At 31.4% G+C, this 12,809-nt stretch overlaps 3 protein-coding genes across 8 annotated transcripts in view; all 3 read right to left on the reverse strand.

The window, feature by feature from the left end:
- LOC125854462 (NADH dehydrogenase [ubiquinone] 1 beta subcomplex subunit 2) overlaps positions 1 to 12,809 on the reverse strand; it is a 151,517-nt gene that overhangs the window by 26,651 nt on the left and 112,057 nt on the right. The window lies entirely within an intron of this gene.
- LOC125854455 (putative F-box protein At1g65770) overlaps positions 29 to 12,809 on the reverse strand; it is a 23,803-nt gene continuing 11,022 nt past the window's right edge. Inside the window, exons 2-4 of the mRNA XM_049534007.1 lie at positions 5,658 to 5,741; positions 3,739 to 4,908; positions 29 to 235 (exon numbers count right to left, since the gene is read on the reverse strand). Coding sequence (XP_049389964.1) covers positions 3,762 to 4,880 — 1,119 coding nt within the window. The 5' untranslated portion in view covers positions 4,881 to 4,908; positions 5,658 to 5,741 and the 3' untranslated portion in view covers positions 29 to 235; positions 3,739 to 3,761. The remainder of the gene's footprint in view (positions 236 to 3,738; positions 4,909 to 5,657; positions 5,742 to 12,809) is intronic.
- The window catches only part of LOC125854453 (F-box protein At2g17690-like), a 30,267-nt gene continuing 17,699 nt past the window's right edge, over positions 242 to 12,809 (reverse strand). The window contains exons 1-2 of one of the 6 annotated variants that reach the window (XM_049534002.1): positions 2,306 to 2,459; positions 242 to 1,392 (exon numbers count right to left, since the gene is read on the reverse strand). In XM_049534002.1, coding sequence (XP_049389959.1) covers positions 258 to 1,364 — 1,107 coding nt within the window. In that variant the 5' untranslated portion in view covers positions 1,365 to 1,392; positions 2,306 to 2,459 and the 3' untranslated portion in view covers positions 242 to 257. Of the gene's footprint in view, positions 1,421 to 2,305; positions 2,460 to 3,308; positions 3,648 to 12,809 lie in introns of those variants that run through there. The other 5 variants (XM_049534004.1, XM_049534001.1, XM_049534003.1 and 2 more) reach the window with 5 other exon arrangements.

Raw genomic sequence — 12,809 nt, forward strand, 5'->3', positions numbered from 1 at the left:
CGCCATCACCAAGAATTGAACACATGAGAAGAAATCAAACTCTTTTTTGGCTCTAATGAGATTTGAACCCGAATATCACATATAGTACAAAAGACAATGTTTAACTTAGACACCTCAACTGAGTGATGTCCAATATTTAATCAGAAAGGTGTAGTAGCATACTGAATATCACACAGACCAAAACCATTCAGAGAAAGTACAATTAAAAGAGTTAAAACTTCAACATGTAATGGAGGTAATGGAATCCCATTTTGGTATCAGAATGATGGGGTAACCCAAATCGCGGGGGATACAGGATCAACACCAGAAATGCCTTGATTCAAGGATTGAATGGTTTCATCTTCGAGATTGTAAGCCCCTATCTCTCTCGAATCATCTCCGCGGGAGAACACACATGTCCAATCATAGGTAAAATAGATATGATTAGGCTTCACTCCAACGAACTTGGAAGAGTCGATGGCAATTGATGCATTACACCCCACAAAAATTGCTTTGTCTCCCAAGCTTTTAATCTCTTCGGCTTCTCCTCTGATTACATCAATTTTGAATAGTCGAAATTTATTTGTCTTCCACCCATTTGATGCATCTTCTGTAATCATCAACTGTTGAACAAATAACAGCTCACCTGACACTTCAATGAGAAAGTACCGGCTTGCATCAATTGATAGATCATGTATCTTAACAACCACTCGTGGTTGTACAACAGGCTGAGGATTGCTAGGCTCTGGGATGTCAATAACTGAGACCCACCGCCCATGGTTGACATAAAGTTGTCCATTGAAGTATTGCATATGGTAAAATGCACCGGTCTCTTCAAGAATAGGAATTTTGGTCCAACAGAGGTCTCCAGGTCGCCAAAAAGCCAAACGGTATGTAGGGCGACTATAACAAATTATCAGAACATAGTCAGATGTTAGGGATGGGCTAGCAGATAATACAACATGGTCGATCGTCACATAGAAACGTTTTGATCTCTGATCTCTCAAGCCAGTAGACGAAGGAAGCTGAATTTGGGCGCGTGAAAAAGGGTGCAACAAAGTCATCTCTCCTGTACTTGTCCTATAGTTCACCGTGAAAAGCCATCCCTGTGTTGGAAAACACAGTCTCCCTCTAGCTTCAGGGAGGAAAACTCTGCAAGAAATTTTCTCCTTGGAAAGAGAGTAGAATTTTCGATAATCATCATACACATAAGCAGCCAGCATAAGCAAAGGAACTTGAGGCGCTAACACATCAAAATTCTCTTTGGTACCAGCACTTCTCCATGATTTACAAACAACACCAAATCTAATGAAATCCTCCATTGCTGTAACACGCTTTGCTATCATAACAAGTAGTTCATATGGAAGTTCTGACCAGTTCGCCATATTTACCAGAAAAAGGGATGAATGCTTCCTACATACATAGGGCACAGAAAGCTCATCTAATCAAGAGAAAAGTTTAATCAACAAAGTTAATAAAAACAGATAAACTCAATCATTTTGAACACTTCCTCAGAATTGCTACAGGAGAACAGGACACAAGAAAGAAGACTCATAATGAGTTGTAAGGAAGCATCCAAAGATTTCTTTCAAATCATTTTCCCAAAAAATTAGCCCGAGTACAAATGCAACAATGCTCCTTAATAAAACATAATCTACACTTACTCCTTGGATCATCTATATACATTTATAGCAGCACACAACTTGATGTCCCTAAAATTCATTGCATAAATATTTCAAGTCCTTTTCTTTTGTTTGAAGAATCTCCTCTAATCAAGACTGCCCCTTTTAGCAAATATTAGAACATGTATATCCATGTTACACCACTTATTCATAAGCTTCTTACTACCATATACTTTACTTTACATCGATCAATATGAATTTAACATATCGCACGAATAAATTTTCTTCTATTCAAATTATAAAGGACAAACGGACAAACGACAAGTTATTTTTCCTCAATATTTGTCTAATTGTGCTATAATATTTTAGTTAGTTGAAGATTTGGTAATTCTTGTTTGGTTCTACACCATGTAACTCGTAAACAACAACAATAACATACCAGTATAATCCCAAGAGTGGGGTTCACGAGGATAGAATATACGCAAACATTTAACCCTACCTTGTAGAAGTATAGAGGTTACACCATACATATATATATATATATAATAGAAAATGGTAAATTTCACTCTTTTCCCTTCTTTTTCAAGGGGACTTTTATCAAATAAGTGGTGTGCATAGGAAGATAATCCAAACAACAGGACATCTACATATCAATAAAAATGCTACTGATCAGCAAAGTAGAGGCTGAGATTCGTAATACTCACCCAACACACTTGTCCAATTTCCGTGATTGCTCTGCAAGTAAAGGGGATTATGGAATTTGGAAAATCAGGTTTTGTTATAAAATAAAAAAAACTAACAATAAGAGAGAGCTATAAGCCAATTACTTCGTTACTACGCTACCTTGGAAAGGAACACCAAGAAAAATTAATGAAGAAACCATATTTTAGTGGGATAAAACCTTTTGTTAAAAGAGAGAATAGTACAACGCGTATTTCACTTTTCCTACAAACACATCACTTTATACTAGCTTTCCAAATGTTGATACTATTTTGTGTCTTTGTGATCAAATGCATTCATGAAGAGATTCGAACGCAGGCTCAACAGTACTAAAACAGTCTTGCGAATCCATCCAAGAGTCAATGGACCAATTAGATCATTTGTTCATTGGATGCTCTATGTTAATTTTATACAAATATCTCTTAATTTCTATGTTGATATAGATATTCCGAGACGAGGTTAATGGGTGCTCGAGTACCCGACGGACTCCATGTGGATCTGCCCTGAACTCATCCAAACACATTGTTGATAATCACTTAGAGAGGTCTGTCTTTGAGCTCATCCAATTATGTATTATACCTTAATATATTGAGAACCGCTTAATTTTCTTAGTAAATTTATTTAGATATATGAATTATGACCTGTTCCAAATTAGTAATTGAACCTATGAAAAAATGTTTCTATATTTAGACACGTCCCATTCAAATTTTATCAAGCTTGAGTAACAAATGTCAATAACTAAAGATTTTTTTCATTAGTATTTTCTAATTGAAGATTAATTAAGTAGATTACTCATACTACTAGCACCCGTTCAATTTAAAAGAGTCAACATTATTGGTTGATTTTTTATTTGTGATAATTTAAGAGGCAAAATAATCAACTAATTTGGTAACTCACTGACTATACTATTCAATGTTTAATGCAATTTTTTTTTAGAAAGGTTGCTATACAAGAGAAAACATCTAATCTATTTTATAATGTGAAATCAACGAATGTTCTTTTCTTGCCTCTAATGAGATTTGAACCACAAAATCCCATAGTACAAAAGAAAACATAAATAGTGATGTTCAAAATTTTATTCATAGTTGTGATGACAACCCAAATATGATGAAAGTTCAAGTCATTTCAAAAGAAAATGTCATCTCCAACACCAAATCACCTAAAACATTCAATCTTTTTCTCTTAGATCAGCTAATTCCAGATCCTTATGCACCAGTTGTACTATTTTATCCAAATCTTGATGACAAATCAAGAGACACATCTATGCCAATGTGGAGTTCATTTGTCACAAAAAGTTTAGTTTCCAATGCCTCTGCTATAGACAACCTTAAAGAGTATAGCATACTGAATATCACACAGACCAAAACCATTCAGAGAAAGTACAATTAAAAGAGTTTAGCTTCAACGTGTAATGGAGGTAAGTGGAGTCCCATTTTGATATCAGAATGATGGGGTAACCCAAATCGCCGGGGATACAAGATTAACACCAGAAATGCCTTGATTCAAGGGTTGAATGGTTTCATCTTCGAGATTGTAAGCCCCTATCTCTCTCGATTCATCTCCTGGGGAGAACACACATGTCCAATCATAGGTAAAATATATATGATTAGGTTTCACTCCTACTAACTTGGAAGAGTCGATGGCAATTGATGCATTACACCCCACAAAAATTGCTTTGTCTCCCAAGCTTTTGATCTCTTTTGCTTCTCCTTTGATTGCATCTATTTTGAATAGTCGAAATTTATATGTCTTCCACACATTTGCTACATCTTTCGTAATCACCAATTGTTGAACAAATAATAGTTCACCTGACACTTCAATGAGAAAGAGAAAGTACCGGTTTGCATGAGTCGATAAACCCACCATCTGAACAACCTCTCGTTGTTTTACAATAGGCTGAGGATTGCTAGGCTCTGGGATGTCAATAGTTGAAACTAGACACCGCCCATTGCTGACATAAAGTTGTCCATTGAAGTATTGGATCATATGGCAAACTGCATAAGTTTCTTCAACAAAAGGAATTTTGGTCCAACAGAGGTCTCCAGGTCGCCATAAAGCAAAACGGTATGTAGGGCGACCATAACAAATTATCAGAACATAGTCAGATGTTACGGATGGGCTGGCAGATAACACAACATGGTTGATAGTCACATAGGGACGTTTTGATTCCTGATCTCTCAAGCCAGTAGGCGGAGGAAGCTGAATTTGGGCACGTGAAAAAGGGTGCAACAAAGTCATCTCTCCTGTCCATGTTGTATAGTTCACCGTGAAAAGCCATCCCTGTGTTGGAAAACAGAGTCTCCCTCTAGCTTCTGGGAGGAAAACTGTGCGAGAAATTTTCTCCTTGGAAAGAGAGTATAATTTTCGATAATCATCATCCCTATTAGCAGCCAGCATAAGCAATGGAACTTGAGGCGCTAAAACATCAAAATTTTCTTTGGTGCCAGCACTTCTCCATGATTTACAAACAACACCAAATCTAATGAAATCCTCCATCACTGTAACACGCTTTGCTATCAACACAAGTAGTTCGTATGGCAGTTCTGACCAGTTCGCCATACTTGCCAGAAAAAGGGATGAATGCTTCCTACATACATAGGGCACAGAAAGCTCATTTAATCAACAAAGTTTATAAAAACAGATAAACTCAATCATTTTGTACACTTACTCATAAGCTTCTTACAACCATATTAGCAACTATTAGAACATGTATATCCACGTTATGCCAGCTTCTTACAAACATATACTTTACTTTATATTGATCAATATGAATTTAACACATTCTATATATCACACGTATAAATTCTTCTATTCAAATTATAAAGGACAAACGAACAAACGACAAGTTATTTTCACTCAATATTTGTCTAATTGTGTTTATACTAGGAAGTTTTGGTTCTACACCATGTAACTCATAAACAACAACAATAACATACCCAATATAATCCCACAAGTAGGCTTAAGGAGGTAGGATGTACGCAAACCTTTAATCCTACCTTGTGGAGGTATAGAGGCTACACCCCACACACACATATATATATATATAGAAAATGGTAAATTTCACTCCTTTCCCTTCTTTTTCAAGGGGGACTTTTATCAAATAAGTGGTGTGCATAGGAAGATAATCCAAACAACAGAGTATATAGTAAACAGGACATCTACATATGAGTGAAGCGGTGAAACCAGAATTTTTAATAAGAGGGTTCAATATTTGAAAAACTAAACATACGAACTAATGAAAGGGTTCAACCTCTATTATATCAATAAAAACGATACTAATCTAATATGTATGAAACATATATCAGCAAATTACAGGCTGAGATTCGTAATACTCACCGAACACAAGAAGAGAGAAAATATGTTTTGTATTACATGAAGATGGAGCTATATATATATAAGCCAATTACTACTCTTGCAAAACTTGGACACCAAGAAATAAAAAGTAAACGTCGGTCTAGCTAGTTTTCTCATTAAATATCTTATCAGAAAAATTCAGTGGGGTAAAATTTTGGTTAAAGAAAAAAACAGTATACCGCGTATTTTACTTTTCCTGACAGAGACATCACTTAAAGAAAATTCTTGTAAACCATGTCTCTCAAGTCTCAATTTTATACTAAGCTTTTCAAATGCTGATATTTTGTAGTATATTCTAATTATTATTTTTTAATTTTCGTCAATAATATCATTTTATTTTATTATTAATTTTCACTATAAAGAATTGACAAAATTAAAATGATAAGATGAAAAATTCAATTTAAAAATATAATACATAACATAATAATTTAAATACAAAATAAAATACAATACAATAAGCCCAAACGGGTGAGGCGAGAAGATCTTACATAACATAATAATTAATTTATCATAACAATAATTTAGTAATCCGGTAGGTCGTTTCCAAATTTAGCACTATTAAAAAAAAATAGGGTATGATGGTAGACGAAAATCTCCGGTTTTGAACAATTTTTAGCTAGACATAAAAAAAAATAAGGACAAAGATACTCATTTTAAACTCCGTAATGCATTAATAGAACATTTATGGGAACAACGTAATAATTTTGAAAGCTGAGTGTTTATGTACATGTTTATGTTATTGTATTTCATTTTTATTTGAATTTATCTATTAATTTGGATATTTTATAATATTTTCTTGAAATTTATGTTATTTAGTAATTTAGAATAAAATATAATTTTATATTAAATAAAGTTTGAAAAAATAAAATTTTATATCACATGAAAATTATATAAAGTAATTATTTGGGAAAAAGAAAGAAAGGATTTATATTATGAAATAAGAAAATAAGAATGAATAGAAATAATAATATAATATTGATGACAGAGAAAAATATTATTTTTTAGAGAGTAAAATAGAGAATTGGGTTGAAATTGATTGTCTGAAAAATAGATGTTGACACCCAATTTTGACCCTCCACAATTGAATTAATTTTCAAGCTTCTTCAATTTCAAATAATTTGAAATAATTATTTTCGTAAATCAAAATACTTTAAAAAATCATTTTCAAGACTTTTTTGCAATTTTTCATATAGATTATATGTTTTTATATTGATAATATATATATTTATATATTTATATATTTTTTCATCTTAATTGAATATTTGAGAAAATCAGTTTACCGAAAGACAGTGTTTTAATTGAGTATGTTTTAATATATATATATATATATATATTTATAACTAATTCATGAGTTAATTGGTATAGTCTATCTTTTATTTCAAAATAATTATTTTATCTTGTTAAATTAAGAAGCTCGATTAACTAATTTTAATTTGCATCGAACCGCATTCTTCGAATTCAATTTCTCGATGAAATACATTCATTTGGATCCATTTTAAGCCTAATTTCTCAATAAACCAGCCCACACCCTTACTTATTTCCCTATTTTCCTAAATTTCTACCCCACGCGCCCACTCTCTTTATTTTTTGCCCAAAAGAACGCAGCAACTCAGTTTTACGCGCCCCTATTTTCCACTCTTCTTCTTCGACAAAGAACAACCCACATACACGCACAACTCCAACAAGAACGAACTCATCCCTTCTTTCTCAATCAGTCGTGCTATCAACGTGCCTAGCATGAGTTTTCGTATGAGCCACGCGGCTCGTATTCATCTCGAGTTATCAAATTCTCTTTCCCAAATCCGTTGTGAAATAGTACAAATTCATACTATTACCAGTCTCGACCTTATCTGCTCAAGGGTTTGTTTTTGAAATTTCTCAATTCCCACATCGAATTCTATCTCCCAGTTTCGACCCAGAGTCTCTCCTATAAATACCCCCCTCTTCATTGTTCAAGGGGACGGTTTTTGGAGACTGAAGAGCACCATCGAAAAGGTTTTGGGAGCTCTTAGTTCATAGTTCAAAATTTTCTCTCGTCTTGGCTGTCGAGTTGAAGGTGGTATCATTCTCAAGCTCGTAGTCTTGGTTCACTGCTCGGCAAAAGGTAAAAAATTTTGTTCTCTCCTTAAGTTGGTTCGAGCATTTGGATAGTATGATATCTTTGTTGTTTTATATGGGTTTAGTCTCCTAATTTTCTTCATTTTTATGCTAAGTTTCCTGTTCTATATTATTTATTCGTGCTTGGTGTAGTTTCTACTCTATATGTTAATTTCTATTGTAGAAGCTAAATTTTGCTATGTGTTATGGCCAACAGTTCACTGATTTGAAAAAAAAAAAACTTGAATATGTAAATTGGTTAATTAGATTTAAAACTAAGGTCTTAGTATTTAGCTTGTGTTAACAACTTCTAAATACCCGCAATCCGCTCTTAATAGTTTTAGTTTTTTCTTAGTTGTATCGGAAATGGATTAGAAGCTTCTTGTTTGTCTTATGTTAGACATTTTTTTTAGTTTAGATGGTTAAATCTCCTTTTAATTCCTCTGTATCATGTGGATTATTTCAAGGTTTCTTTGTTTCTCAAATTAAATGTCGGTGTCGTTTTGATTTTTAAATGTGAGCTCGTTTAGCAGTTTCTTTCTATTTCGTGCCTTAAACTGATTATTTGAGACGTGTCATCTAGTATTGAATGTCCTCTGCTTGTCTCCTCATAAAGCTTCTTGTCGTAATCTTCTGCTCTAGCTATCTTTTTTTTTTCCCCTGCTTTAAAGATTAGTTTGAGTTTGAGATATTTAATTAGTTTTCTTTGTTTTAAAACATGTCCAGTTCTCATCTTTCTTAATATTGTTCGACTCCATTAGCTCTAGTATGCTTGATTTTAACTGGTTTAAATTTGGAATTTATTTTCTCCTATCTAAATTATATAAGTTGTGTTATTCGATTTCATGAGAGTTGCGGCTTGAAAGGTCTGCTTATGTAGTTTTATTATAGATGTGCGCATTGAGTGAAAGAAGTCACTAGTCAATGATTAATTATGGTTTTGCATGTTTAGTACAATTTTGGTCTTTATAAGTATTCCTTTTGCTAGTTGTATAGATCAAAAGGTCCGGTGATTAATTAATCATTTTGTGGATTTATGAACTTAGCAACAGCTTTGGATTTGTTTCTTTGTCATCCTTGTTCACAATAGCTTTATTTTTTATTTTTTCTTTGTGGTAGCATACTAGTGTTTGAATGTTTAAAACTTAGTGTCATTTTCTCGCTACATGTGCTAATTCTTCTTACTTTTCTCTATTTCGCATGAACTCTCTTGTTCGAGTCCAATGGACTCCCCACTCTTGCATATACACCTCTTCGAGTCGACCTCATCCGAGTCGTGAATAGAAATCCATGTTATTGGGTTAAAATCCCAAGAAGGCAGCAGCAGTAGCAGTTCTAAAAGGGCTAAAAAATTGAAATTTGGATTTGAGTATCCAATCGAAAAGCGCAGCAAATTTGCAGCAGCCTCAAAGGGCTGGAAGTGCAGCATTTCTTGGATTTCCCAAGTTTGAGAATAGCACACCAGGAACAGAAACATTTTGGGGTCAAAAACCCAAAATCTAAACGGCAAAAGGCATTACTTTCAGCCCTGAAGTGATAGCTTATGGGCTGAAAGTTCTTAGTTATCTTATATATTGTTTATATTTATTTACCTTGTTATTTTTTGTGGCTGTTGATCTTCTTTTATCTAACTTAGACGAATCCTTGGAAGTTTTTAAGTAACTCTTCTATTTCATTAGTCGTTTATTTTAAGTATTTAAAACTCTTTCAAGTTAAGCAACTTAAGCTCTTAGACTAACTTGAGAATTATTCATATTCTTTCATAGTTAGTAATTAGCTTTGAATCTATGTTTATGAGTTTTGAATTAACTATTTTAGTCCAAATTTTGACTAGGATAAAATTGCTAAGTTTCTTAAAATAAATTAGTTGTCTTCTAATTTAACTTAGGATTTTGTATGAATGACTTAAGGATCTTTAATATCCTTTCATAGTTGTTAAACAAGGTCCTTTAATCCATGCTTATGAGTTAGAATTAATTGTATGATTCGAAACATGACTAGGGATAAAAGTTTTAAGTTAGGATTATTCTTGAGATTTTTAGAAGTATTAAGAGATTTTTATCTAAGTTTCAAATGAGATTTTTATAATTAAGGAACCATTTTTTACAAAGTTAGCCAAATTTTTAAATCCGTCGGTCAACCGCGTGTTAGCAGATTCTCTAAGATGCCTAAATCCTTCCTTAGAGAATTATTTGAACCTTACCCAACTCTGGTTTTATTTAATATGTTTTCTTTCAAATACTCCTTTTTTAAATGGTTTTTCTTAATTTTTCCTAAAAGATTAAGTGGCGACTTCCAAATTACTCATTTTTCCAAAACATGTACAAAGTCGCCAAAGTTGCGAAATTGGTTTCGAAACCTTAGTTTTTGAAATCGGATCGTAACAATAGAAAACTCTACATTTGAAGAGTAAAATAGAGTTTAGGGTCGGAGATACCCTAACGCGTATTTTGAGTCAATTCCCTAAATGGTCACCCAAGTTGAGGGAATTGCCTTGAAATATCATTTATGTTTCATTTAGGACCAAAATATCACTCAATTATCACTATTTTCCTCCAAATATACTTGACACTTCAAAAGTCTCATTCTCTCCTAATTGGCATGACATGTCATTAAGAAATTTTTTTAAATAATAGACTAATTTAATTCATCAAACTCATTTAACTAAAATAATGATCTTATTATTTTTTTTAAAAGAATATTAGTTTATTAAGAACAAATTTTCATACTTAAGAATCTTTTATCATAATTAAACTTTTTTATTTTTTTATGTTATGAAGAATAGGTTTTTACAACGTACTATAATATCATCAATTTTGAATATTTATAAACACGTACATTCAAAAAAAAATATTGACATACAAATCACTCATCAATGCTAACTTACATCAATTAATCATAAATTGTATAATAAATCAATAATATTAAAGGTCAATTAACGGTTACAATAATATTAATCGAGTACTTTGAAATTCATGCGTACCATTTTATTATATTTTTTGAAAAAATAGAAAGTGAATTATATCATATTTTTTATCCAAAAACAAATACTAAATGGCTCAAAAGTCTTCTTCTATTCTAGTTGATATTTCATGTCATTAAATCATCATTTTAAATTTAATAGACCTATCTAATTCATCAAACTTATGTCTCTACAAAACAAAAACATAAATTACATGAGAATTTATGAAGATTATTACAAAAAAAAATCTAATTTCTTTATATATTTTTACCAAACAAAATTCAATGAAAAAACTTCTTTGTGCAATTATTACCTAGTAATTTTTTAAAATTCCTAAGTAAATTATTCAAAAAATTGAAGCAATTTTTTTCATAAAAATATTCAAATAAATTTGTAAGGTTGACAAAAAAGTTGGTAAGAAAGAGAAAATTATTATTTAACTTTTTTTTAATTTAAATTTTTATTCTATATTATATTATATTTTAACTTCTCATACAATTAAATACCAATATATATTCTTATATCATCCCAAATTCATGAAATACAAGTAATAATTAATTGAATTGCCTATTTTAATTCAATAATATACATATTATATGAGATTAATATGTTGATAAATAAAGATCAAAATTTTATTTTCTAATATAAATATTATTCACTTTCTATTTTCTTTTCAAAGAAAGATATTGTAAGTATATATGGATTTCAAAAAACCCAATTAATTATTTTTTAATAGTTAATAGACCTTCAATATTATTGATCCATTATTTATATAATATATGATTAATTGATGTAAGTTGACATTCATAAGTGATTTATATATCAATATTTTTTGAATATATTTTCTCATAATTATTCAAAATTGATGACATTATGGTAAGTTTTAAAAAATTATTCTTCACAGCATAAAAAAATAAAAAATTTAATTATGATGAAAGATTATTAAGTATGAAAATTATTCTTAATAAACTAATATTCTTTTTAAAAAAAATAATACGATCATTATTTTAGTTAAATGAGTTTGATGAATTAAATTAGTCTATTATTTAACAAAAATTCTTAATGACATGTCATGCCAATTAGGAGAGAGTGAGGCTTTTGAAGTGTCAAGTATATTTGGAGGAAAATAGTGATAATTGAGTGATATTTTGGTCCTAAATGAAACATAAATGATATTTCAAGGCAATTCTCTAAACTTGGGTGACCATTTAGGGAATTGACTCCGCGTATTTTACTCTTCCTGACAAAGACATCACTTGAGAAAATTCTTGTAAACTATGTCTCTCAAGTCTCAATCTTATACTTCGCTTTTCAAATGTTTGATATTTTGTGTCTTATGACCGAATTGCATTCATGAAGACATTGCATATGTTGAGTTTTGGCAATCACTTGGACATAGACAAATTACTCATTCGTAGCAATAACCAAGTGACAGATACGTTCGTGATAACAAGATTGACTGTCTTGTTGAATAACATGGCATGATAGGATTGTCTGTCTAGTATAATAACAAATTTAAGGAATTGATTATGTATTAAATTTATTTGGATATTGGAATTATGACCTATTCCAAATTAGCAATTGAGCATATAATAAAATGATTTTATATTTAGGGTGTGTTTGGTATGAAGTTCCAATCTTCTCATGTTTAGTTGGGTTAAATGTTTTCCAAATCAACTCATTTTTCTCAAATTCAAGGAAAATGATTTCCCTTCAAAAATCAAGGAAAACATTTTCCAAAACCTTCCACCAATTTCAAATTACAATTTTTTTGTTGAAAAAATCAAAAAAAAAATTGATGAAAAAGTAAATTTAAAGCTTATTTTTAAAATATATTTTTCAACTTCAATTTTTTTATCCCACCCTCACCCCGACCCACCCCCCACCCCCAACCCCCAAAAATAAATAAATTAAAGTTTGTTTTTAGAAAATATTTCCAATTTCAAAATTTTATTTTCACCCACCCCACCCTCGAGCACCCCCAACCACCAGCCCCACACTCTCCCCCTCCCCCCAAAAAAAAAAATCAAAAGTTTGTTTTTAAAAAATATTTCCAATTTCAAATTTTTATTCTC

Source organism: Solanum stenotomum, chromosome 2 (genome assembly GCF_019186545.1).
Source record: "Solanum stenotomum isolate F172 chromosome 2, ASM1918654v1, whole genome shotgun sequence".
NCBI classification, from domain to species: Eukaryota; Viridiplantae; Streptophyta; class Magnoliopsida; order Solanales; family Solanaceae; genus Solanum; species Solanum stenotomum.